This window comes from Chlorocebus sabaeus, chromosome 24 (assembly GCF_047675955.1).
Source record: "Chlorocebus sabaeus isolate Y175 chromosome 24, mChlSab1.0.hap1, whole genome shotgun sequence".
Lineage (NCBI taxonomy): Eukaryota > Metazoa > Chordata > Mammalia > Primates > Cercopithecidae > Chlorocebus > Chlorocebus sabaeus.
Window position 1 is genome coordinate 40,559,684 of NC_132927.1, and position 27,104 is coordinate 40,586,787.

The 27,104-nt window shown below is 46.3% G+C and overlaps 2 protein-coding genes and 1 non-coding gene across 20 annotated transcripts in view; 1 reads left to right on the plus strand and 2 right to left on the minus strand.

The window, feature by feature from the left end:
• SYNE2 (spectrin repeat containing nuclear envelope protein 2) overlaps positions 1-27,104 on the plus strand; it is a 374,252-nt gene that overhangs the window by 343,726 nt on the left and 3,422 nt on the right. For 14 of the 18 annotated variants that reach the window (XM_037984103.2, XM_037984105.2, XM_037984100.2 and 11 more), the window contains 13 exons: positions 6,859-7,021; positions 12,794-12,981; positions 13,464-13,614; positions 13,978-14,160; positions 16,296-16,433; positions 17,133-17,327; positions 18,514-18,790; positions 19,639-19,707; positions 20,602-20,741; positions 22,734-22,848; positions 23,522-23,721; positions 24,533-24,733; positions 25,651-25,779. In XM_037984103.2, coding sequence (XP_037840031.2) covers positions 6,859-7,021; positions 12,794-12,981; positions 13,464-13,614; positions 13,978-14,160; positions 16,296-16,433; positions 17,133-17,327; positions 18,514-18,790; positions 19,639-19,707; positions 20,602-20,741; positions 22,734-22,848; positions 23,522-23,721; positions 24,533-24,733; positions 25,651-25,779 — 2,149 coding nt within the window. Of the gene's footprint in view, positions 1-755; positions 1,039-6,858; positions 7,022-12,793; positions 12,982-13,463; positions 13,615-13,977; positions 14,161-16,295; positions 16,434-17,132; positions 17,328-18,513; positions 18,791-19,638; positions 19,708-20,601; positions 20,742-22,733; positions 22,849-23,521; positions 23,722-24,532; positions 24,734-25,650; positions 25,780-27,104 lie in introns of those variants that run through there. The other 4 variants (XM_037984111.2, XM_037984112.2, XM_037984113.2 and 1 more) reach the window with 2 other exon arrangements.
• LOC119619216 (U6 spliceosomal RNA) lies at positions 4,704-4,810 on the minus strand. The gene has a single exon (XR_005235634.1). It is a non-coding gene; the product is annotated as a U6 spliceosomal RNA (small nuclear RNA).
• ESR2 (estrogen receptor 2) overlaps positions 14,180-27,104 on the minus strand; it is an 85,442-nt gene continuing 72,517 nt past the window's right edge. The window contains exon 9 of the mRNA XM_073011071.1: positions 14,180-14,369. Within this exon, the coding sequence (XP_072867172.1) occupies positions 14,330-14,369 (40 nt within the window). The 3' untranslated portion in view covers positions 14,180-14,329. The remainder of the gene's footprint in view (positions 14,370-27,104) is intronic.

Genomic DNA, 27,104 nt, shown 5'->3' on the forward strand with positions numbered 1-27,104 from the left:
CAGAGGTTCGTGTTCAGCAGGTTGCAGGAACAGCCAGCCACGTGGGCCTGAGTTCGATGCAGCATTTTGGGAGAACTATTGCCAGGTCTGCACTTCTGATTCCACTGGTGCAGCACGTGTTTGCTATGTTTCAAGGTGGGGATACAGTAATGACTAAATGTTGGGCTTTAGGGACTCCTGAAAAATGATATCGAGTCTCAGAATAAGGCTGGGAATGAGTCTGAGGTAGACTAGACACAAACCAAGCGCTGCCACTCAGGATTGTCCGGAGAAACTGAGGGTATGAATAAGGAGGAATTTTCAGACACGTTATGGTAAGTCCTGGGAGGAGCTAGCAAGGAAAATTACAAAATTTCTTCCTCTGCAATGAATTCCCTTTATACTGCAAAATAGAATTTTTTTGCACGAAGCAGATAAACTAGAACTATCTGACCCTCCTAAACCAGGATGTTCAGGACCAAAAGGACAGAGCAGAAAACCCCCACAGGGAAATTTCTTCTTCAAGAGGACAAGAGGAAGGTATTCCTATTGGACTCAGGGGCTTCAGATTTTGCTGTTTCTTTTAAACCTGAAACAGAGAAATTTAATTTGTGGAGGACAGAAATCCTCTTTTGCCTGCCCCAAATTAAATGTTTTGTCTCTCCGTTTATAGCACTTCATAAATAACCCATAGCCAAGATAACACTGTGACTTTCTTCTCCCAGCGTTGCAATCCTGGAGCGTCAGAACAAAGACTGTGTGTGTGAGGAAAGAGCTGGAGATATTTGTTTATTGGAAGGGAGAAAACTGAGATTAAAAATTGCAGTTAGCAGGGGAGAAGGTGTCTTCCTTCCTGCTGGCATTGCCCTGTGCCTGCGAGCCAGCCGTGCTCACAAGGAGCCTTGGAGAGGGCTGCATCCGCCTCTGTACAAGATGCTGAACCAGTGAAGAGGGCACGCCGGGCAGGGGGAGGGGCTGCCTCGGCCCTGGGAGGTGGAGGTGCAGCCGGGAACTTGGAGCTTTCGCTTAAACATAAGGAATGATTTTTTCTCATCAACAGTAAGTGCCATTTTCGTCATCAGCTCTGCATAGGGCCGAGGCGCCGGGTGCTGTCCCTTGTGTCTTGCTCTCTGGCTGTGTCGCTTTGGTTACAATAGAAATCACCGATGAGATGGTGGCTGCGGAGTGTTTGTGCTCAGCCATCGGGGGATGGGTTCTTTCCCAGCGTCAGCATGCGTGTGGTGTCTGCAGTCTGCCTCTGACAAGCAGGGCAGAGGAGTGATTATGCCGTGTGGAAAATGGAAGTCCTCCGGTGACAAAAATGCTTCAGAGAGGCAATGAGCTCAGACGTGTATTGTAATGCCTCTGCCCCTAAATCAGGGCTTCAGGATCTTGGCGTAATGCATTATTTTGCCATAAGGATGTTTAGTCATGTGAAAAGATACAATTGTACAGGATTTGTACAGTGTTTTTTGCAACTGACAGCTGCCCACAGGTTTGACTGTTTATTTCAGTACAAATTCGGATACTTGAACCATCTCAGTTTTCCTTAGTATTTTTTAAATTAGGCATAGGAATTTTTTGGTTCACTTAGGCTGATTTAGGGCTTTTATAATTTAACTGTAGACTCCTGAGCACATAGAGGATAGGACTAAATGGTAAATTATTCCATATGTATAAATTTGACATGTAAAGCCTTCATCATACATTGTTAAGGCTTAGGCTTGGTATATAGAATGATGCCAACCTGGCTTGATTTTGTTTGTTTGGAAGGAGAGCAGTGTTTATCATTGTTATATTCTCATCCATCGCTAGTTAAAAGAAAAACTTTATTTGCCTTGATTGTTTTCTGCATTTTTACCCATAATTACTGCAAAGGAACTCTTGTAATTTAAAGCAGCTCTTAGGCATAATTCTTTTGTTTGGTTTCATAGAAAACATTTTGCTTTAGGTCTCTCAATAAAGAGCCTATGCAGGTGGAAAACTTTGCTTTTGTACCTAAAAATTTTGTTTTTCTGATTCTCAGAACTGGGATTTAATTCAGAAAATCATGCTGCTTTTTCCTGGAGAAAGGTTATTTGTTGAAATGTCTATGTGAGAAATGTTCAGAGCACCGGGTCAAAACCTGGGCGAGTGCAGAGATGGGGGCCGCGGCAGCAAACTGCTCAGGTGGTTGATGTCAGGCGGTGTTGAGGTTGCTTCTGTGTGCCAGCAGGCTGGTTTCTGAATAGGTTTTCTTATTTCCAGATATTAACTCGAGATTTCAAATTTTTCAAGAGCAGTATTAACAAGGCCTAACATGTGGAGGTCAGTCGCCTGGGTTGGCAAAAGACAAACGCTTCCTGGCCTGGGACAGGTGATCATTAGGTTACAGCGTCTGCACAGAACAGAACGATGCACACTCCGCAGTGTACCTGATGGGTCCCAGGGTCAGTCATTACCTGATGATCAGAGGAGCAACATTTAGACTCCCAGGCATTTGGGGGTATTAGGCCTCTGGATGGAGTTTGGCATATACCGGCTAAATCCTGGCTGGATGAGTGCTTTGTCACTTCTTGGTGACCTTCTTTTCCTTCCCTCCCACCTTCCCCTCCTCTTTCACTTGCACTAAGTATGCCTGTGATGTGAGTGTGTGTCAGCGCTTCATTGGCCCTGTGTGAAACCGGGGCTGAGGAGCAGGGGTGGCTTCTAGGCTGGCAGCACACTGCTTTGTGGGAAAAGGGCTCTGATATGCTCTGGTCTTTACAGCTTTTCTTTAAAAATCTAACTTGGCTACTTCTTTTATGAAGAAGACAAATCAGACAAATTGGAAGGTATGAGTGAACATCATTTACTCCTTCAACAGCTATTTATTGAGCAACTCCTATGTTGTATTACAATGTCAACATTACATCTAAATTAGGTGATGACCTCTCTGGGAAGAAGGCCTATCTTCCAGCTATCTCTGAATCCAAGGGTCTGTGCAGGATCCAAGACAAGGCACATGGCTAAGTGATTACTGAAAGAAACTCAGGGAGGGGAAACATGGGCAGCATGTATCGCGCCTTCTGGCCTCCTCCCCAGGCACCTGCCAAGAGCCCCCGGTTGTAGCATCCACTATACCAGCTCCTACCCCCCAGTGTATCCTGAGCTGTGAGTCCAGACTTCTGGTCATGTTCTCTGACTGCAGCAAAACGATCCTGTACCAACAGTATGTGCATGTTAGTGTGTGTAGGATTATGTGAGAGGATGGGTAGTACTTAGGAACAGCAGCTCCAGACCAGACTGCCCAGGTTAGAATCCTGCCTCCACTATTGACCATGTGACTTGCGTGAGCTCTTTACGCTCTGTGCCTCGGTTTCCTCATCTGTCAAGTAGGGATAATAATATTACCTATCTCCTAGCATTGTTATGAAGAGGAAATGATGCCTGTAATCCTGGTACTTTGAGAAGCTGAGGCAGCTGGATCACTTGAGGTCAGGAGTTGAAGACCAGCCTGGCCAACATGGGGAAACCCTGTCTCTACTAAAAATACAAAAATTAGCTGAGCATGGTGGCAGGTGCCTGTAATCCCAGCTACTCAGGAATCTGAGGCAGGAGAATCACTTGAACCTGGGAGGTGGAGGTTGCAGTGAGGCCAGGTCATACCACTGCACTCCAGCGTGGGTAATAGAGACTCCATCTCAAAAAAAAAAGCAAATGAGTTGCTAACATGAAGCACAACAGGCCTGGCACATGTGGCCATCAGCATGGGATACAGATGTTTCATTTTAATAATAAAGTTTATCATTGTAAAACATACACGTAGAAATTTTAAAAGAACGGGATGACAGTAGACTGTCCCGTATTTTATTCCTACACCCCACTGGTTTGTCCTGAGCACCCCATTTTGGATACCAGAGTCCTGGGAAAACCAAGCAAATTATTCCCCCACCTTCTCCATACCCTCTCTGCGTGTGGCACACCTAACCCCACGGTTAACAGTTCAGGATCACCACAGCCCTGTGGGTCTGTACCCAGGCGATTGTGTTGCTAGTTAGCTCCCTTCATTTAAATACGTGCATTCTTCGGTGTGTTCATTGCTTTTAAGTTAGAAGAGAGGAAACAAGGAAAAAGAAAAAAATATATAAATAAATACTTGGATTCTAGCCCTCTTCTTTTCAAAATAAGAAAGAGGCTGGGATTCTTAGGGTGGAATAGGGTCAGGGGCTAGATGAAGGCCGTGGGAGATTTCATTCTGGGCAGAGGGAGAAGTGGGGAGGGCGGGAGAGCTGTGCAGAGGTCAGGAGCCTGAGCCCTTCCCCCACCCCCGGGGACGCTCTCGTGGCTGGGCCTCTTCTCCGGCAGAGCCTTCCAGGAGGGCAGTCCTTCAGGAACTGCCTGGAGCACTCCTTGTCCCACGGTGCCAGGGGTTCCCAGCTATGCTGGTAGTTGCCTGGAGTGTTCTTTCTGGAACCAGGGCAATCAAGGTGGCAGGATACTGGGGTGAGGAGGGTGTACCTCTGAAGCCATAGGAATGAAGGTGGGATCTAGGTTGCAGCTATATCCAGGCCTGGTCCTGGATTCCATGACTTCCTTTTTAATAAATCATCTGTGGCTCTGAAGGGAACGTATCCTTGTGGTGTTTGCGGTAAGAATGTAATTTGGAAAACGGGCATTTATCTCTGAGGCATTCTGCCTTTCACATTCAGTGCCCTCAGCTACCCAGTGAAAGAAGGTACTGCTGTGAACACCATTTTTTTTTTTTTAATATGGAATGCTTCACGAATTTGCGTGTCATCCTTGCGCAGGGGCCATGCTTATCTTCTCTGTATCGTTCCAATTTTAGTATATGTGCTGCCGAAGCGAGCACTGTGAACACCGTTTTATAGATGGCATTAAACATGGCCAGGACGCAAACCCGGGCCCTGACCACAGAGTCTGTGTTCTTCCATCTCCAGACCACACATCCTTCTTCCAAGCTTGCCCTTGAGAATAAAACACTGATGAAAGAACTTTGTGAGGTCCAGTGCCATGTAAATAAAGCATGACTGTAGCGTCATGTGGTCCAGTGTCCACTCTGTGCAGACGACTTTACATGAAGCCTCTTATTTCAGTCTCACCACCACCTACAAAGTGGGTAATCTTGCAGATCGTGAGGAAACTGAGAGTCAGTGGTTAAGTACATTGCAGCGTGCAGAGCTCTTAGATGGGAGAATGGATCTTGGGTCCAGGTCTGCTTGCCTCCGGAGTTCTGGCCTTCACCTCACCCGATGCTGCCATCTCCCTGAAGCTTAAGCGGCTTTGAGGGTGTACTAGAAATACGGGGGCTGAGGTGAAAGGACTTTCACTAAATCTTAAAAGTAGCTGGTAATAGAGCTAGAAGTCAGTCCCTGGGATTGACTTGGTAAGTTGTAAGATACACATTTTTTTTTTAATCCACACTTACATGACTACTCCATGGTCCACTTAAATCATAGCTTCTAGCGGAATGTCCATATTTGTCCATTCACCAAGCATTTGTGGAGAGCACCCTGCCCATCAGGCACTGTGGGAGGTGCTGTGTGTGCGGTGGAAACTGCCGGCTGCAGCCTGGCCATGGCGCTCCCTGTCCTGGTGGGTGTCTGAGAGAGTGCAAGGTTAGAGGCAGAGTGGCCCCTGAATGCTTGAGGTACAGAGATCAAGGGGCTGAACCGGTTTTCAGGGTAGGGCAGGGACTATTGAAAGCTTTGAGCATGGATCAGACTTGCCTTCTGAAACTTACTTACACTTTGGCTACAGAACCAAAGGTGGGCAGGAAGTCTAGGGCGCTGAGAGGAGGTTGTTCAAGGTGATGGTGGCAAGCAGTGCAGTGTTCCCTGAGAGTTAGGGTCGGTGCCCCCATTTATCACTCTAGTGCTCCCAGCCATGGGGCGCAGTTCTGACAGCATCTCCCAACAACGTAAGTATTGATCAGTGGGAACTTTCCATTGGAGCCATTACTTTTAAGTGTCTGAGATTAACTACAAATCCCACAGAATGCCAGGACAGATCCTGGCTCTACTCGCTCTGCTTTAGGACTTTAAGGAAAGTGGTTTATTGGAGCATTTTATTTTAGTATATATGTCAGAAAAAGATTGTTTTCCCTCAACAGCTACATCACGTCCCCTTGACAGCATGTGGACGTGCACGCCAAGTTGTACTGATGCCATGCGTGTGCTTTCAAATCTGCTCCATGCCGAGTTGGGCTGGATGGGAGCTGAGGCAGACTGGCGAGGGAGATCCCATTTAGAACTGCGCTTGCACGCAGATTTCCTTTGCCCCTCCCTTTCTGACAGGCAGAGATGCCCCATAATCTACCCACATGGGCTGGTTCAATGTATACGGCTGGGTGAACCCCTCATACTGAAGCCGTAGGGCTTGGCACATGTTCTCTGCTTACCCAAAGGGGAGGGTCCCATGCGAGGCCTTGTGGACCAAATACCACCAAGTGAACCAGGCGTGTAACATCTTTAATCTCCCAGGGTAGATACCGGCTGCTGCAATCTCAGGCATATACACGGCAGAAACTGGGCAGAAGTCAGGAGTGGTTATTTTCACTTAGGAAAAAATGGCTATCTTCTCACCTCTGGAGCCCCAGGAAGATGAACTGGGTCTCAGAGGATCTCACTCTGGGAATGATAGGACTTCCATTTGCATGGGTGGATTAACTCTCCATCCTTTCGAAAGTCAACAGAGGCAACAGCCTTGCAAAGCTTCACATATTCTCTGAGAACTCGTATCTGGTGACATGAGAGTTGTTCTGATATAAAATCAAAGCAAAACAGATTCTTTTTTACCCTGCAATGCTCTTATTGGAACATTCTTCTACCACTAAGTATTGGGCTTTTGATTTCCATCACTTTTTGTTTGTTTGTTTTGTTTTTCTGCAAATATGTGTAGGGTGAAGAAGTTGAAGGAGACCTTTGCTTTTATTCAGCAGTTGGACAAAAACATGAGCAACCTTCGCACCTGGTTGGCTCGAATTGAGTCTGAGCTTTCCAAGCCTGTTGTTTATGACGTCTGCGATGATCAAGAGATCCAGAAGAGGCTCGCTGAGCAGCAGGTGGGACAGTCAGAAATGAACTCCTGCAAGAGTATGGGTGTCCGCGATGTGCACTGACTCAGGCCTTCCCTGGATAGCTGTGTGTGTTCACGTGCTCACATTTCATAACATTGGTTTGCTTTTTCCAGAGAAAACTGACCACCTTTCCATGTTCTTATATCCATCTCTTGAGTGCTCCCACATTCATGTAGCTTTTTGTGAAACTGTGTGAATAATGTTTAAGATGCAAACCTTAATCTTGGTGGTAAATAAGATTTTTAAAATTATGTCTTTTTTTTGACTCTGATCTTTGTTGTGTTTTGTTAATACGGTTTTGAAAGACAACTAATTGAAAGAAAAGCAACTTTTCTAACCAAGGAAGGTTCTTATGGGTTAATATTCTGTGTGTCTGGTACAGCTTTTTAAAAAATTAAAACAAAAGGTGTGATAAGGAACATGCTTGGACCCAATAGTTTAGGAAGACTCTTAAAAGCTGCAATGCTCTGTGCATTTTTGTTATCAGATATGCATGCTCTGAGCCAATACTGGAAATTGTGCAGTTTGAAAGCTGCTGAGTTCTGCCAGTGTTTCTCATTGTACCCACCTGGTAGGTGCTATTTGACGTCACTGGTTTATCAAATCCACTTTCCTGACTTCCCTGGTCTCATGGTCACATGCTCATTCTCACATGCAATGCCTGGATTTGTCTTTTTTTTTTTTTTTTAAATAGCTAAGTTTATCTTAATCTTTCTTTAGCTTTTGTTCACCTCTTTTTTCTCAGACCTGTGGGCAGATTCTGTTTCAACTGTAGAAGCAGTATGATTCTCAGAGTCAAATCTGTTTTCATGTTAAGCCTCCACCACACACCACATACCACAGATGCTTAGAGACAGGATTGAGGGTGAACCTTTTTCACCAGATTCAATATTTGGTGCTACTGTTGACATTTTTTAAGAGATGGCGTCTCACTGTATTGCCCAGGCTGGTCTTTAACTTCTGGGCTCAAGTGATCCTCCCACGCGCGCCTTCTGAGTAGATGGCACTGCAGGCAGGCACCGCCATGCCTGGCCCTCCCTGCTCTTGACTTTTCTAAGTGCTATTACAATTACTGTTTAAATGATGCCTGTTCTCTGGCTTTCAAGCTAGTATGATTTAGTAATGCTACAAATTAAAAATACTGGTTTTTCCACTTAGCTTTGGAACTTTAAGCATGTCTTTTTCATCGAGGTCATCTAGACTCTGTCTTTGCTTTGTGCAGAAAAGAATATTGATATAAGTATTACGGAATTTTAATGGACATTACAGAGATTTTAATGCCTCTCTCATTGGAGTCACAGCTACTGAATAAGTCAGTTTTACTTAAAAGTGCGATCCACTAGGATGTATGTCTTTGAACAGTCTGTGAAAAGGCAAGGCTTTGCAAATGAGTTTACCCTGAGTAGTGAGTTTTTTCAGGTAGATTATATGGAAGCTGTCAATACCTTTCCTCTTAAAGAATGGCTGGCTAGATTTTGCAGGGGCTGTTGATAGTGTGTTAATTTTTTTTAAATCCAAAGTGACAGAACATTAAATTAATTAAATTGCAGAGAATTTGTTCCCAAAAGCATACAATTTAGAGCCACTGCTATTCTCTTAGCCTTATTTCTTCGCATCCTGCAGTGGCACATAATTTCAATCTGGTTGATTTGAAAATTCTCTCTTTATAGAATTCAGCATCACCTTAGTGACATTTCTATTCCTTGGTTACTTTAAAAAAAAATTAATGGAATTGGTGTTGAGGACTACCGTTATTGTGTAGAAGTTAGATATACTGTGTTAGTTTTCTACTACTGTTGTAACCAATTACAGATTTAGCAGCTTAAAAACACAAATTTATTATATTTCTGGAGGTTAGAGATCTGAAATGGATCTCACGGGGCTAAGATCAGGATGTCATCAGGGCTGCGTTCCTTTCTGGAAGCTCTGGGGAGAATCCATTTTTTTGCTTTTTCTGGCTTTAGAGGCCACCCACATTGCTTGGCTCATATGTGCCTCTTCTGCCTTCAACGCCATCAACATTGCATCTCTCTGTGTCTTTCTTCCTAGTCACATCTCCCTCTAGCTGCCTCCTCTTCTGCCGTTAAGGACCCTTAAGATTACAGTGGGCCCACCCTGCTAATCCCAGATAATCTCCCTATTTCAAGGTCAGCTGATTAGCAACTGCAATTCCCCGTGTAATCTTAACAGATTTACAGATTCCAGGATTAGGATCTGGATGTCTATGTGTGTGTTGGAGGGTGTCATTGTCATTATTCTGCCTACCACAGATGATCCCAGGACACTTTTAGTATTTTTGTTAAAAAGAATAAGTTACAGTGTATTTATATTATACTAAACTCAGACCTTAAGTACCCCATCCAAAACACTGGCAACAAATGTGTTACACAAAAGAATTATGTATGGGCCACTTTTTAAAACCTTACCTAGTGACCATTTTTGGTCTGGGTTAGAAAACCACCTTACCTATGTTTACTTTTCAAACTAAATATAATAAATTAATTGCTTCCAAAAATAAGACCTAAAAACATGGCATCACCTAGCATTGCCTTATGCAAAAGCCCTCGGCCCCCCAAAGTAGCTAAGAGCCATGATGTCCCTGGATCCTCACTGTAATGCACCTGGTCGGGGAGGGGTCAGACCCTCTAAAAGTCCTGTTTCACCTTTCTTACATAGAACACCTTTAGGTATAAGGTAATGGGGGTTATTCCTATGGAATATATCATCTTTAAAATGCACCGGAAGTAGTGGCAATTTTGTGACATTTAAATCACGAACCACTTTCGTTGAAACTTTTTAAGATCCCTGTCCTAGTGTTTTCATTAGTTGGTTTCTTGTTTCTCTGTGGGGTGTGCCAGATGGTGGCTTGGAGGAGTTGTTAGTCACCCTTCCATTGGCTAATGAATAGCCCCTGCCGTGGGCCAGCTGAGCTTCACCTCACGTCCCCCGAACCATCCCAACACCCCCCGTCCCACTTGCTACCCAAGCCCTCCCACAGAGACGTTCAGGAGCTAGCACTGGGGTTTCACCCTATATGATTTTCTGTCTTTTCAGCCTGTTTTTTTTCTCCTCAGCCTCCCTTACCTTCTGTTTTTGGTTCCTTTTTATTCTCATTCTTCCGGCTGCGTTGTCTTCTCCAGTTTCAGGTCTATCTCCTCTTGCTCTGTACCCCCCAACCCCCAAGTTCCTCCCCAACCTCAGTGTTCTGTGTCACCTGCCCAGGGGCAGAAAAACAAAGTGAACAGGAGCCTGTTAGAACTGTCAGCAAAAGTCTTTCTCAGTGTTTTATGTTGTTTCTTAAATCTACTTTTTCTCTAGATTTGGACAGTTTCTAAGACCTAATTCTTGTGCAGACTTACGTCTCTGTGGATACTAGTGGTAGGATTATTTCAGTTTGCAAAATGTTCTTGTCTAGCACTTAAATGGTCTGCATTTTAAAAGGTAGTCTGGCACTGTATTTTCTATTGTACAAGGTAACTAGTAGGCCATTGTGTGGTGTTTTACATGGTTTTTAAAAAAATTTCGAAAATGTTTTTTGAAAAGTTTTGAGGAAGTTTTGAAAATGTTTGAGCTTTTTTTTAAACCAAGATGTTGATGGTCTTTTATAAATTATTGTAGAGCTCATTTCTTATGGCCATTTACCCTAAATATTAAATCAGTTTTCTTTACCCGTTTGATTCAATGTAAGCTGAATAAATAATGTAGGATAATTGCAGAGTTTATTAAAATACAGAGCATTCATATTGTCCATAAACTAGAACCTCTCTCTGCTTTTCAGCTAGACCTTACCCACCTGGAGCCAGATGAGGTCGTGGGCATTTTTCAGTTATGAGTGATGAGTATTATTTATTTAACACCAGTATTAGGGTTCCTAATTTATCATTTTAATATTTAAATGGGATATGTATCTTCTGATTTTAGAAGGGCCCCACGACAGTGCTATGAGCTGGTAAGAGTTCTTAAAACTGGAATTTTATTTAGACATAATAACTTTAAAGTTAGTCCTCAAATTGACTCCAGGGAGACTCCCACCATTCGAGCATAACAGGCCTTCCACCTACACTGCAGAGCTCTAACGAAATACCCTGCACATTCTTCACAGTGCACACGGGGTGGCCAAGTAGACAACACATCTCTTCTGAATATAACCTGGTGGTGGTCGTTTGTACTCAGGATCAGTGTTAGGAACTGCCTGATTTAAAATTCGGTTGGCGGGTTGGCATTTTATTCCCTCATATCAACCTAAACACACAACGATCGGAATTGCACATTTATATGAAGAAAAGTAAGAATAGGGGCTGGGCACGGTGGCTCACCCCTGTAATCCCAGCACTTTGGGAGTCTGAGGAGGGTGGATCGCTTGAGCTCAGAAGTTGGAGGCCAGCCTGGACACCATGGCAAAACCCCATCTCTACCAAAAATACAAAAAATTGCTGAGTATGGTGGCCAGCTACTTGGGAGGCTGATGTGGGAGGATCGCTTGAGCCTGGGAGGCAGAGGTTGCCATGAGCCAAGATCGTACCACTATGACAGAGTTGAGACCCTTGTCTCAAAAAGAAAAGTAAGAAAATAGTGGTCCCATCTAGTAATATAGTAATAATCTCAAATTATTTAAATATCAAAGTGACCTGGAATGAAGCTTATATTGCCTTTCTGTAGATGGTGACAGCTACCATTTATAATATAGTCCTCTTATTAACTGAAATTTGTTGAGTCCTGGGAACTGGATTTAGTCTAGTTAATAGTGGCTTAAAGTAGTGTAGATTTCAGAAATTGGTATATTATGAAATAATTAAAATAGAATTTAACTTAGTCTTTGCTTTCTCACAATGTAATTTGGATATTAAAACTAATGATGTGGTCTCGTGTCACTTGTCACAGAATTTGCACATCAGGGATGCCTAACTCTTCCAGAATGGCAAAACAAACAGGTTCCTCATCTCCCTCCCTCCCCGCAGCCCACCCGTGGGGTGCAGCAGTGTTACTATCCGATGATGACTAAAAGTGCCATGTTTATTCGTAAAGAGGTTTTCCAGTTTTTCCTATGACCATGCATTTTCTCTTCACAAATGTTCCTTTTCCCGAATTGGGGATTGCATCACTTTCCCCATCAAAGGACAAGACTGCAGAAACCCGCCTCTCCCCAAGCCACCGCAGCCTTGGCTGGGCCTTATCGGCTGGGGAGGCCAGGTCTGTCTGCCAGAATTCCTCCCGTGGGCTCATGAAGCCCTTGAATGAGCTCACGGGGAGCCTGTGGGCACGCACACTGCTGCATGCACAGTTTGGTGTGTGTTTGAAGAGTTCAGTAGCCCATGAAAGGTGGAGAGTTCCTACTGAAGAGACTCAGTTTCTAAAGACTTCCCTGAAACCAAGTCTAAACTGGAGCCCTTTGGGGCTGGTGGTATGGAGTAGATCCCATGCATACCCAAAGTCTGTGGGGCAGTGGGCTCTCAGTGGTAATGGCGCCACCTGTCAGTGCGTAGAGGACGACACCCACCACTGTGCCACCCCTCACGTGGTTCAGTGCGCAAGTCCTAGATGTTTCCAGTGTTTCAACTTTGTGTCAGGTGCTGACAGCACAAGGGTAACACAAAGATAAGAGGGATTCCATGTGTACTACCAAGCCCATGGTGGAAATCCACCCAGGGAAGTATCCCCTGGGCTGGGAGAAGGGAGGGAGGAATGGAGGTCCTTTGATGCTGACCCTTCTACTGTCACCAATGTCTCAAGAGGTTTCTTACTCTGTTGTAATCACAGGATCTACAGCGAGATATTGAACAACACAGCGCAGGGGTGGAGTCTGTGTTTAACATCTGTGACGTCCTACTGCACGACTCCGATGCCTGTGCAAATGAGACTGAGTGCGACTCGATCCAGCAGACCACCAGGAGCCTGGACAGACGCTGGAGGAACATTTGTGCCATGTCCATGGAGCGGCGCATGAAGTAAGAACTAAGCTCCCCCAAACGTCTTCAGCATGGTCAGCCGAACTCAGTACACCCTTCTGACCTCATTCACAGTAACTGTTCTGTTCATTTCACTTAGAAATGCGCCAGGTATTGGCAGAGAAGGCCCAATGATTATCAAAGGATTTATTCAAGAAAAATGTAAGGGAGTAATGTCTCTCTCCAGCTCTCCTGTGCGGGGTGTGGCTGTGAGCTGGCCACTGTGCTTCTGTTGACCTAGCCAGGTAGTACTGGAGGCAGCCCTGTCTCCTAGTTTTTTAACCTCTGTGAAGCAGGAGCTCTGAGGTGCTTGGCACTCCCAGGCGGGAGGAGCACAGACCAGAAGTGGCATCCCTGTTATTTCCCAGAAGGGGTAACAGGGTCTCCCCCACTAAAGTGTGCGGGGTGTCAGGGGATAAAAGAAGGGCAAAAGCACGGGCTTGCAGGGGATGGCTCGTGTTAAGATGCTTTCCTCCCATCAGAATCGAGGAGACGTGGCGCCTGTGGCAGAAGTTTTTAGACGACTATTCCCGCTTTGAGGACTGGCTCAAGTCAGCTGAGAGGACGGCGGCCTGCCCACATTCCTCAGAGGTGTTGTACACAAGTGCCAAAGAGGAACTGAAGAGGTTTGAGGTAAACGCCTTCTCCATCCCAGTCTCCTGATCATAACCAAGCCTGCAGCGAGCCTGGGAGCTGCTGAAATGGCTTCCTCTAAGTGGCCAGCTTCTCCTCACCTCTGGCGAGGGCTGCCTGGTCCACAGCCTGCCCCTGGCTGGTGAGACAACTTTGCAAGACGTTGCTGATGTATGCCAGCTGCTATGCAATGAACTTGAAAGCCTGTTGTGTAACTGGCATCAGGACTGGTGAATTAGGCCCTCTGCTGCCATTGCAGTTTGGGGGTGAACCCCTGGCAGCAGGTCGCTTGGGGTGTAGAAGGGAAGGAGGGTGTCATGGCACTCTACACACTTCGGCTCTGACCCCTCCCGTGTGATGCAGGCCTTTCAGCGGCAGATTCATGAGCGGCTCACTCAGCTGGAGCTCATCAACAAGCAGTATCGGCGGCTGGCCCGGGAGAACCGCACAGACACAGCCAGCCGGCTGAAGCAGATGGTCCACGAGGGCAACCAGCGCTGGGACAACCTCCAGAGGCGGGTCACGGCCGTCCTGCGGAGACTCAGGGTGAGCTCCCCTGCGCCTGGCTCGGGTGTAGATTTTCAGGGAGACGTAACGTGCGATATGCAATGGCAGGCTTGTCGCACACAAAGCAGCAGATCGAAGGTTTCACTTCAGGCCTGAGCTGTTTTAACATTCCTCCAACAGGAAGCCCAAAGCTGCCAACGTTCATTTTTCACAAGGGGGATTTGCATGTGGAGCTTCTTAGGCAGGGCCTGTTGATGAGATTTGTGTTACCAACACACAGCTCTTTTTACAACTTCTATAACCCGTGGTGGTGTGCATGTTAGCACAGAGTCCAGGGCACAGCTTCACTGGGTCTAGAAAAGGCAACACATGGGTCCCTGGAAGGAGCCCCACTTTGCCCATCTGTCTGTGTTTTTGGGACCCACCAGCTCTTGCACTGAGGATGGACAAGGCACATGAATGCAAGAGCCCCTGTCTGCACTGGGGGGTTGGGGACTGTGATTATTCTCTGAATTTCAGACCACACAAAGGTTTGGTTTTTGAAGGTAAATATTCACCTTAGATTAATGTCATTCAGAAGACGTGCTGTGTAGACCTGTGTGAGTCCAGGTATAAACTGAAAGGACGGTCACAGGCAGGGACTACAGGACACAGTTTTAATTTCCGCATCTGTTCTCAGGGCAGGGCATTGCTGAAACCATTCTAGAAAGATACGAATCTGGGCTTCCTTCTTTTCTTTCTTTTCCTTTCTTTTTTCTTTCTTTTCTCTCTCTCTCTCTCTCTCTCTCCCTCCCCCCTCAGGAAGACATTGGCTTTTCTAGTAACCTAGACAACTCCTGTGCATTTCTTTCTGTCTCTCTCTCCCTTCCTGTCTCCCCCTCTTTCTTTCTCTCTCTCTTCTCTTTCTTCTTTCTTTTTTTTTTTTTTTTTTTTTTGAGACGGAGTCTCCCTCTGTCGCCCAGGCTGGAGTGCAGTGGGGCGATCTCAGCTCACTGCAAGCTCCGCCTCCCGGGTTCACGCCACTCTCCTGCCTCAGCCTCCCGAGTAGCTGGGACTACAGGCGTCTGCCACCACGCCCGGCTAATTTTTGTATTTTTAGTAGAGACGGGGTTTCACCGTTTTGGCCAGGATGGTCTCGATTTCCTGACCTCATGATCTGCCTGCCTCAGCCTCCCAAAGTGCTGGAATTACAGGCGTGAGCCACCGTGCCCGGCCCTCTTTCTTCTTTCTTGACAAGGTCTCACTCTGTTTCCCAGGCTGGAGTACAGTGCTGAGATCATAGCTCACTGCAGCCTCAAACTCCTAGGCTCAAGGGATCCTCCTGCCTCAGTCTCCTGAGTAACTAGGATTACCGGCATGCATCACCGTGCCTGGCTGATTTTAATTTTTGTGGAAATGGGGGTCTCACTGTGTTGCCCAGGCTGGTCTCAAACTCCTGGCCTCAAGTAATCTTCCACCTTGGCCTCTCAAAGTGCTAGGATTACAGGTGTGAGCCACCATGCATTAATTATCTCCTGCCGATTTGGCTGTGGCTAATCTGCCTTCGTCTGGCACTGAAGCTCTACTGATCTGAACATCAGCTGCCTATCTGTGAAGTGATAACCTGAGAGGTATCCTTAATTGGAGATGATAAATCTGCTCTGGGTCTTCTTTCTGTGGGAGAACACATTCAGAATTCTATCAGTGAGGGCAGAAAGGGGCACCAGGCTGGTCTCAATCCTGAGATCAGGGCTTTTCCATCTTGAAGCTACTAAATCCTTGTCAAGCAAAAGCTGCCAAAGGCTAATGCGTGAAACAGGCAGAAGGCCTGGCCTGGCCCCTCAGGGGGCTCTTCAAAGGACAGAGGAAAATCACTGATTTGGACTAGATAATTTTAGAATTTCAAATGCTTAAGGACCTTGGAGACCATAATCAACATTCCCACTCTCTCCCTGACTTGCCAGCGTAGACGCTGGGGCTCAGAGAAGTTCAGGGGGCTTGTTTGGTACATAGAACCAGGACCGGACCCCAGTCTTCTAAACACAGTGCTTCTGGGGCTTTCTGGGTATCCAAGAGGCAGATTTCTCCCTGCGTATTCTGGGTACCGTTTTCTTGTGGCCGAAGGTGACCTTGCTGTCTGTCTGAACTCTTGTTCTGTGGTCAGTACAAATGTGATTTCCTCCCTGCTTTTGCAGCATTTCACAAACCAGAGGGAAGAATTCGAGGGCACCAGGGAGAGCATTCTGGTGTGGCTCACAGAGATGGACCTGCAGCTGACCAACGTGGAGCACTTCTCAGAGAGCGACGCCGATGACAAGATGCGCCAGCTGAATGTGAGGGCTGCTGCCCTAGCTCTTCTCAAAAGAACGCACCTTTGCGGGGAGAGCTGGCCAAGTGCAAATTTCACCCGATACTCCTGAGAGCAAATTTCAGAATTCTTAAAGCAGCCAGGCTACATCCCACCTGTGTACTACCAGATTATCACGGGCAAGGACATTGTTCTTTACGGTCCAGGAGTATTGGTGTCACCAGTGGGGCCAAGAACAGAGGTCCACTCTCCCATTGTTTCTGATATCTGCATGACAGGCTAATCTCACTGTAATTCTCTCCTTGGCTAGATTTTGGAAGAGGTTGAGAAATGGAAATTTGCCTTCCCTAGCATAATGGCACCAGTGAATATTATTGTGTCAGCAAACGCAAATGCCCATTCGTGGCTTATTATGGGAAATGTTCTGTTCCCACCAAGTTTTGCCATGGCAAGGTCTTTCTCTCACACCCAATAATGGTAAATGTCCACCCATGTCAAACTTAGAATTATTTTAATTGGAAAAGCCAGTGCCCATAAGGAGGGGGAATATGGACAATCATTTTAAATTCCTACAGTGTCATTGTCACGTGGTTAAAAACTAAAGCTAGGTGAAGGAACAAAATACTGACATTTGGATGCTTTTCTATGGCCCCATTAGAAGAAACAGGCACTGGAAGCTCAGGGGAACTTTCTTTGAAATCCTTTCTTTCTTTTCTCTCAACAGGGCTTCCAACAGGAAATTACATTAAATACCAACAAGATTGATCAGCTTATTGTGTTTGGGGAGCAGCTGATTCAAAAGAGCGAGCCCCTGGATGCCGTGCTGATTGAGGATGAGCTGGAGGAGCTCCACCGCTACTGCCAGGAGGTGTTCGGAAGGGTCTCCCGGTTCCACCGGCGGCTCACCTCCTGCACTCCGGTACGGGCACTGCCGCCTAGAAACGGCACCTGGGCTGCTCAGAGTTTATGTGAGACCGAATTTTTAAAGAATTAGGAGACCTATCTTATAGTGGTTAGTTATGGTTTATTTTTTGGTTGAAAAGAAAAGGCTATATGGAGACATTTTAATTTCCACTTTTATTAATATAGAGCCACAATAACTCACAGGTTCCCATTCCCCAGTGGAAAGCATGGCACTTCTGAGGCGCATGCTCTGCGAGTCGGTTTTAAGTGTTCCTCAGGGCCGGGCTTGTCTGGCAGGCGTCACTACCCCTAGAATTCCTGAAGACCTCTTCTGGCTTTTATTATGTTAGTAACTTGGGAATGTATTTGCCCTTCCCTGTTTCTTAGTGACTGGAAGCTTTTAGTATTTGTGCCTTTCTGATGCTTTGTTCTCACCTTGGAAGAGAAAACACAACAGTTTCAAAAGCAACTTTGATGTTTCCCCAGACGAAAGGCCCTTTTGGGAAGTTCAGGTGGAGTTCAGGCCACTGTTAAAAGTTGACTGCCTTTTTGTGTGTCTGAAGCTTGAATGACAACCATTGACCAATACAACTGGCCACTCTTTCTTTTTTTGTGTCTCCAACTGACCTCATTCATGTGTAGTTATTTCATCAGACACAGCCTCAAAAATTACCCTACAATTTCTCATTATTAAGTGCAGCCACTTAGAGTTGTTTTTCTTAGACTGAAAGAGACATTATGACACAAGCAGAATAGAATATAGACACTGAGCAATTAAGTTGGCGGGTAAGAAAACCTGGTGCATATGGTTCTTGAAGTTTGAGTCTTACCCAGAACATTCAAATGTCCTTTTCAAAAATGCTCTGATTCTTGGAGGACCTGCCAGTAACCATCAATGAAACTTTGGCCACCATTTCCTTATCTCCTAGATAATGTTGTTTAACTTAGATTATCAAACTTCAGCTTTTTTTTTTCCTAAGAAAAAAGAGCTGGAGGTTTGGGAAAATACGGATTCTAGGCCTCTCTCCCGATTGTCTAAACTGGAATAACCAGAAACAGGACCTGGGAACCTGATCTGTTTAAAACTGCCTTACAAATACTACTGGCAGTTATTTTTGGAAACTGCTGGACAGGCAGACTTCTCATGCTCTTCTAATTGTAGAAGCCTATGAGTTGATTAACAACTGGATACTTTGGTTTAGGGTTTGGAAGATGAAAAGGAGGCCTCTGAGAATGAAGTGGACATGGAAGACCACAGAGAGATCCAGACTGATTCTTGGCGTAAAAGGGGAGAGAGCGAGGAACCGTCATCTCCTCAGTCCCTGTGTCATCTAGTGGCCCCGGGGCACGAGCGGTCTGGCTGCGAGACCCCTGTCAGCGTGGACTCCATCCCCTTGGAGTGGGACCACACAGGCGACGTGGGGGGCTCCTCCTCTCATGAAGAGGACGAGGAGGGTCCATACTACAGCGCACTGTCAGGTAACAGCTGGGTTCCCAGCGCCCTGGAAAGTGACTTGTTTGGCTGTGTTTTTAGCCCTTAACAACACGGCCAGCTCTCGATGACCAAGAGTCCAGCTTGTAGCCAACCCTGACTTCTGTGGTTTCCTGTGTTCTATCCTGCCCATCTCTAACTACCTGAGAATTGACCACTCTCATCACAGGTGGAATGAAAGGGGAAAAAAATGAAATTCACAATCAGACACCAAGGTTACTCAGTGATGGCTCTGGCTGTCTGGGAGACTCATCAGTGATTTTTTTTTATTTTTTATTTTATTTTATTTTATTTTATTTTGGATACAGGGTCTCACACTGTCACCCAGGCTAAGGTACAGTGGTGCGACCACGGCTCATTGCAGTCTCAACCTCCAGGGCTCAAGCAATCCTCCCACCTCAGACTCCTGAGTAGCTGGGACTATAGGTACACGCCACCACACCCAGCTGGTTTTTAAATTTTTTGTAAAGACAAGGTCTTGCTATGTTGCCAGAGCTGGTCTTGAACAGCTGGGCTCAATAAGTCCTCCCACCTCAGCCTCCCAAAGTGCTGAGATTGCAGGCATGAGCCACCGTGCCCACCCTCCCTTTCAGTTGAGTGTCTCAGTGTCAGCAGACTGAGCTGCTCCCTTTGATACCCGGTGTCCTGCTTTGGACAGTCAGGAGTTGGCTGGAAAAAAAAAAAAACTTTCTGGTTTCCAAAATCCTTTTAATTAAAAAAATAAAGGGTAGTTTTCTCCTCTCAGCTGACAATGTTTCTACTGTGTGTTGACTTAATATTTGGGCATTAATCTTCAGGCACCTCCAGTGAGGCAAATGACATTGTTCTTTTTCAGATGTAGAAATCCCTGAAAATCCTGAGGCATATCTTAAAATGACCACAAAAACTTTGAAAGCGTCTTCTGGTAGGCCCCCGCCCATGCATGTCTCAACATGGCAGCATCCTGTGGGCACACTGCATCCTCAACCTCGCTCCCATGTCGTGTCTGCCTCTGCCTTCTGTGGACACCATGCGCCTTGGTCCTTGTGTCATGGTGTATTTACACTGCCATACTCACCCATAACTGCGTGCTCCTTACAAAACCCCATCCAAGCCAGAGCCGTCTCGATGCCAGCCCTCTCCTCCCTTCAGGCCTATGGAGAGGGAATTTTTCGTGGTGCCTTTTTTGATGATTTTTTTCTCCATCTAACTGAAGTCCTTTGGCATGGGCCAAGCTTTCTTCATGGTGGCTTGGTTTGGAACTGTTTCCTTGCTTTACTGGGATCCCCTGGTGGAAAGGGGTGGGTTGGGGGTAGGGGGGTAAAGGTGCTGATGATTTGCCACAGGAGGAATAAAACCTTCCTTTCCTTGATTTGCAGCTCTAATCTTCATCCTTAGCCCCATCCCCATCTGCCATGGTGGGTCGGGGAGAGCCCTGAGGAGCCTTTTGGTTCCCAAGTCCATCTTGACATTCACTCTTCCCCTCACTCCTGAGAGGCCTTCTGCCCTCTTGGTTCCCAGACCCGACCTTGCTGCTCAATGTCCCTACCACGCGAGACCCTGGCTCCAAAACGCCACTCATCCCACAGCAAATCATGTTGGTCGTGCTCCATTGTGTACCCATCTAGTGAAGGCACAGTGTTGCTGAGTTGCATGACTCTCATCTCATTCTCTTCTGGGACACACTGACATTTTGCAAACATGCATGCTTTGCAAGGAAAGCTGCAGAACTCATTTTCATACTGTAACCTGATGCCATGTCACCTGTGACCTGTTCGGTTGGAGAGAATGGACTATCGCTTGCTGTCTTTTGTTTCAGGTAAATCCATTTCGGATGGCCACTCGTGGCATGTTCCTGACAGCCCTTCCTGTCCCGAGCATCACTACAAGCAAATGGAAGGTGACAGGAATGTTCCACCTGTTCCCCCCGCGTCCAGCACCCCTTATAAACCACCCTATGTAAGTCTTAGCTCCACTGGGAGTACAGCTACGTGTGAGTCATAGTTACATTTGCAAGAGAGATTTTGGTGTAAACTGCATGTGTTCACTCCCCAGGCATATTTTGAGTTGGTTTTCTTATGTCGAGCTGTCCATACTTCGTTAGAACCCTGGCAAAACCGATTAGATTTAGAGAGAGGTTTCTGGCCAAAAACCATCTTTGTGTATGTTGGTGTGGTGTAACAGTCATTATTACTGTCGAGTCAGGTGTCTGTGCAAATAGTGAGCAAGCAAGGTGCTGGCTTTCCTGACCTCTCCTGAGCTCTCAAGGCTTTGTCTTTTTGTTGTCTTTTTTGTTTGTTTTTGTTTTTGTTGAGACAGAGTCTCATTCTGTCACCCAGGCTGGAATGCACTGGCACTATCTTGGCTCACTGCAACCTCTGCCTCCTGGGTTCAAGAGATTTTCCTGCCTCAGCCTCCCAAGTAGCTGGGATTACAGGTGTGCACCACCATGCCTGGCTAATTTTTGTATTTTTAGTAGAGATGGAATTTGACCATGTTGGCCAGGCTGGTCTCGAACTCGTGACCTCAAGTGATCCACCTGCCTCAGCCTCCCAAAGTGCTGGGATTACAGGCATGGGCCAGTGCATCCGGCCTTCAAGCCTTTGTTATGTTAACCTTTTGACCATACATCCTATTCCAAAAAATCATAACTTCATATTCAGATTTGATGGTGTGCTACAGTGGACACGGATTTGATTCCTAGCCCCGCCAATCCATTGCCATTGTACCTGAGACACTTTGCCTTGCCTCTGAAAGCCTTTCTCAACGGAGGCTAAAGCTATTTCACCTAATTGTTGTTAAGATAATTGTGTGTAAAGGTAAAAAAAAGGTCCTCAGAAGTAATGGTCATGATTATTACTCCTGAATTGGTTTGTTGTTTATAGCAGTGGCTGTTTCTTCTTAGTTACACTTTCCTCAGCTGACTTGAGTTCTTGGCATGCTCTGGCTAGACAGCTCCTGGGAGGGGCAGCGTAGGGCAGCAGCGAGAGAAATTAAGGAGAGAATATTGTTACATCATTGGAGAAGACTCTGCCTTTGCATGGTCAAATCCAAGTCAGTTGATAATGGGCTGTTTGTATCCAATTCAGAAACACTTCCTCTTGCTTAACAAGCAGGTGTCATTTCTAAAAAGAATAATAAGATGGGGGAAGGACCGCAGTCCCTGACCTCTGCTTTACATCCGTGGCTCATGTGGCTTGGCTATCCCTTCCTGTGATTACGCCTGTTCCTCACCTGGCCGGTTTCGAAAGCTCAACCCTTTTGTTGTGTCAGAAGCCAGATGTATCACCACAAATCTGAAGGTTTTTTTATTATTTTCATTCTGCACAAATAGGCCATACAGACACAATCCAAAGAAAGCAGGGCTTTTCTAAAAAGGGATACATTTATTTTTGGAGAGGCTCGAGATAACAGCCCAATCGGCTGTGTGATAACAGAAAAGTCAGTATGTGTAGTGAAAGATAAACACTTGGTAACGAATGCCCCTGGGAGGCAGATTCATCCTGTGTGCATTTCTGATTCTCAGTGATAATGATGCCAACCACCTCTACAGAGTGACAGGGATAACTAAAATTCTGTAAAACACTGTGAAAATGTAAAAGTGCTAACACAGTAACAGTCTGGTAAGCTCAACACATTGTTCTCATTTGTTTCGCATGGTTCATTTGAGGGGTGATTGGAAGCATGCCAATTAAAACAGGCCATTTTCTTCCCATCACTGACATCTCATCTGCTTCCCTCTCCCTGGGCCTTAGCTGAGGCTTTATTTCTGCCATTAGCTTTGCCAGCGTATAAATGCTACCTAGGCACCAAAGCACCACTGTATTCCTAGCAAGATACCGTCAAAGGAAAGGGGGCCTGTCTCATTTCTTCACTGTTAGTATGAATCTAGTTGTTCTTCAAATATTCTTAATATCTACAGATGGTAACTTAAAAACTGGCTCATTCTAGGGAAAGCTGCTATTACCGCCAGGCACGGATGGTGGCAAAGAAGGCCCGCGAGTCTTGAATGGCAGTCCACAGCAGGAAGACGAGAGACTGGCCGGTGCCACAGGGCAGCAGTCAGGTACTGCCTATACCTGGCAGTTGTCCAGAGAGCCAGAGTATGGTATTGAAGTCCTTGCTTAACAGAACATTCATTAGATATTAACCAACTATATGATTTGCCAAAACTGGGGGACTTACCCTACAACAGCCAATGTTATTTTTAAATCAGCGATTGGCATTTATGAACAAATTCCTAGGCTGTTCAGTGTAATTTGAAAACTATTCTTTAAATACTGGTAAAAGAAGCCTCCGGAGGAAGTGCAGGTGTTCACTTTCTACACTTCTACGTAAAGATCAGACGTGAGGATGATGATCAGTGTTGTCCCAAGTGTCTCTTCATTCGACCAGCCCAGTAATTATAAAAGTAATTACTCAACTAAATCTAAAGCTGACAGCATCGACCTGGTCATTTGTGGACCAAAGGAGAAAACTGAAAAGATTCAGCATGAACTGAACTGTTGAGCTTGAAACTGTAGCACATAGACCTCTACTTCATTCCAGCCTCTGGGAGTGTAGGCCTCAGATCATGTGCTATTCCACATTCCAGGAGAAGAGAGAACTCCCAAAACCTGACCCTTCTGTCAGGGGAATCCCCTACATTTTTTTTTTAAATCACCCTGACCCCTAATGAGCTGGAGGCAGAGAAATCTGTTGCATTCTTGCTTTTTTTAATTGGCAATTTTTAATTCCAGGTGCCTTTGACAGATGGGCGCTGATTCAAGCACAAGAGCTTCACAAACTCAAAATAAAACAAAATTTGCAACAGCTGAACTCTGATATCAGCGCCATCACCACTTGGCTGAAAAAAACTGAAGCAGAGCTGGAAATGTTAAAGATGGCAAAGCCTCCCTCTGATATCCAGGAAATAGAACTGAGTGTGAAGAGACTGCAGGTGAGTTAGAGGTGTGGCGGGGAAGAGTGATCCAGAGTGTGCATGTGAATGCAGTGCTGTGCTGGACAAACAGATCACGTGTATTAGTGGCATAGGCGCAGCTTGCAGAGGGTGTATGTAGAGGTCACTCTCTTCCATTTCAGTTCCATAGTTGGCAAGGAAGGACTAGTGGTGGAACCTTCCTTGAAAGGGCTTGGGAAAGGACCAGCTCATCTATGGACGAATCCCATGGCCTGATCCCATTACCCTTTTATGCAGTTAGGATGTGTCACCTACATAAGTCCTGACCCCACTGAAACTAGCCCAGGGAGCTACAAAGGGACAGTTTGAGCCCTGCGCTTTAAGGGTGCCCTGAGCATTAGCCTGAGCTCCTGAGACCCAGGGCAGGGATTTTGGGGGATCCAGATACCCTCATATTTGTACTTTTATTTTGCTATGTGTGTTAATATATTAGGAATTAATGTTTCTGGGATATCTAGGAGCAAATGCAGGATAACCACATATACTTTATCTGAAAGACCTTTAGTCTGGTCCAGAAACATTAGCCAGTTGCAGAGCAGGGCCTCTAGAAGTCAGCAGGGTCTCCTCCCTCCAGCAGGCCTCTGCTTTGGGGCCCTGTTGGCCAAGTTCACGGACCTTAAGGCAGCTCCCTCCCCGGATACTTCCCAGCCAGTCACAGGCGAGGTCACTCTCATTTCTGCGGCCGCAGCTTGGAAGACTGTGTGGAAAATTTGTACCCTACTGGGGTTCAAAATGAGCCCCTCCTCCCTACTTTCAGAGCTCCTAACCTCATCTTTTCTCTCTGTGGTAGGAGATATTGAAAGCCTTTGACACCTACAAGGCATTAGTGGTCTCTGTCAACGTGAGCAGCAAGGAATTTCTGCAAACCGAGAGCCCCGAGTCCACAGAGCTCCAAAGTAGACTCCGCCAGCTGAGCCTGCTCTGGGAAGCCGCACAGGGCGCAGTGGACAGCTGGAGAGGGGGCTTACGACAGTCGCTCATGCAGTGCCAGGTACGCTGACTCAGCACCCAGCCTCCCAGAGGCGCCCAGGCCCGCGTGGTGGGAGCAGCAGATATTTTTATCATGGTCAGGCTGCTTCGGTGCAGCCAAATGTGGCTTGTGTCAGGAAACATGCGCTTTACCATTTGTTTCCACAGAGGCTCACCGGCCGTCTCAGAGACCCACTCCCTGTCCCAGTTCTCTTCTCTGTTGCCCAGGCCCAGAGCCACTCCTGGAGTCAGGGTTCCTGCAAGTGACCTGTGGGTTAGAGGTGCTACCCCACAACTCCTCTTGTCCTTTTGCCCTTTTGCCAGGGTGATTAAGAGACCTGGCCTTGAAGCAGAGGAGCAGTTATTGCTTAATAGCTATGTGACTTTTAGCAAAGCATTGAACCTCCTAGACCTCAGTGTTCTTATCTGAAAATGGGAATCATTCCGTGTCTACCTCCTAAGGTTCTTTTTTAGGAGTAAATGAGGCAGTGTGTGTAATCCTAGCCCAGCACCTGACACAGTAAATGCACAGCGGGTGTGAGCTCTGCACCACTGCCTAGCTCTGGCCGTGTCTCAGGGAACGTGAGCACACCCCAGCCTGTCCTGTTGGATTGTTTCCCTCCACCACTGGACCCCAGCAGATTGGCTGAGGAATGCGTGTGGCCTTCATCTGTAAAATCAGCCGGGCATCCTCAAGCCCCACCTTCATAGTGGCATTTTCATTTGCTACCTCCTGGCACTGTGCCGAGCGCCTTCCTTCTTTCCTCTGCCTCATTCTGGGGCCCTGGCATTTAGTTTAAAGCTGGCCCTTGTATTCACTGGGTAAGGCCAGAAAAGCAAATGACTGAGATAGATTGGAAGCAGCAAGCCATGTTCCTAGCATGCCCTCTTCCAGGACTCTAAGACATGGCAGCGCTCTGATGTGTGCTGTTTTTTAAGGACTTCCACCAGTTGAGTCAAAATCTGCTGCTGTGGTTAGCGAGTGCCGAGAACCGGAGGCAGAAGGCTCATGTCACCGATCCGAAGGCCGACCCCCAGGCTCTCCTGGAGTGTCGAAGGGAACTAATGGTAAGTTTCCTCCCAGGAGCTCTGTATTGCCACCAGCCTCTGTCATCCCCAGAGAGGCCGCACACTCAGGTAGCCTCGCCTAGTATTTCAGGAACTGTGCCAGTGGTGTTTGCCTGTAATGCACGAGTTCAGCCCTAGTATTCCTCCAATTGGTGTTTACCGAGCAGCCCTTTATCGTTCTGAAGCCAAATGACTTGCAGGAATGGAGAGCCACAGTCCACAGAACTGAGGACATAGTGCTCTCGATATCCTGAGAAACCTGAGGCCATTTGAGTGGAAGTCTTTTTCTCTTGTGAATCCTGCTCACTGGGGAGAAATATGGTGCTCATTTGCTCCACACCTGCGATGAGCTGGGTGGGTTTTCTGTATCCACTATGGAAAAATGGTTCTTCTTGGAGGAGAGTCATGTCCTCGTGCATTTGTCACTCACACACCAAGATGGGATTTCTCTATTCTCACTGGTGCTCAAGGTGACATTTTCATCCATAAATCTGTATGTGGTTTAAGTATTATAATCGTAGTGCTAGCCATTGTTTAAAAATATAGTTTTCCTAAAATGTTTGCAAAGCCCCAGTCTCTAGAGCAGTGGTGTCCAGTAGAACTTTCTGAAGTGAGAGAGATGACCTGCATCTGCACTGTCTAGTAACCTCATGTGGCTTAAAGCACCTGAAATGTGGCTGTTGTGACTGAAACTGAATTTTTAATTTTAGTTAATTTAAATAGCCACATGTAGGCCAGGCACGGTGGCTCCCAGCACTTTGGGAGCCTGAGATGGGCAGATCGCTTGAGGTCAGGAGTTCAAGACCAGCCTGGTCAGCATGGTGAAACCCTATCTCTATTAAAAATACAAAATAAAATAAAAATTAAAATTAAAGAAAAATAGCTGGGCATGGTGGCAGGCGCCCGTAATCCCAGCTACTTGTGAGGCTGAGGCATGAGAATCGCTTGAACCCAGGAAGTGGAGGTTGCAGCGAGCCCAGATCGTGACACTGCACTCCAGCCTGGGTGACAGAGTGAGACTTCATCTCAAAAAAATAAATAAATGAATAGCCACATGTGTCTAGTGGCCATATTGCAAGCAAGATAACCACCCTTAACAATTAAAGCCCGTTTTCCTGGTGTGAACCTCTATGGTTATGCTGCTGTTTCTCGCGTGATTGACTTTAGAGTTTCCCTTTACTTCCTTCCGTGGTGGATGAGGGACCTGGTCTTGCCACACCACTTGCCTCACTTCTTTCCTCTAATTTCTCCAGCATCACAATTGCCTTCAGAGTGAAAAGAAATTAAAAATAGGGGCAGAGTATAATCCACTTGCTATCTAAATA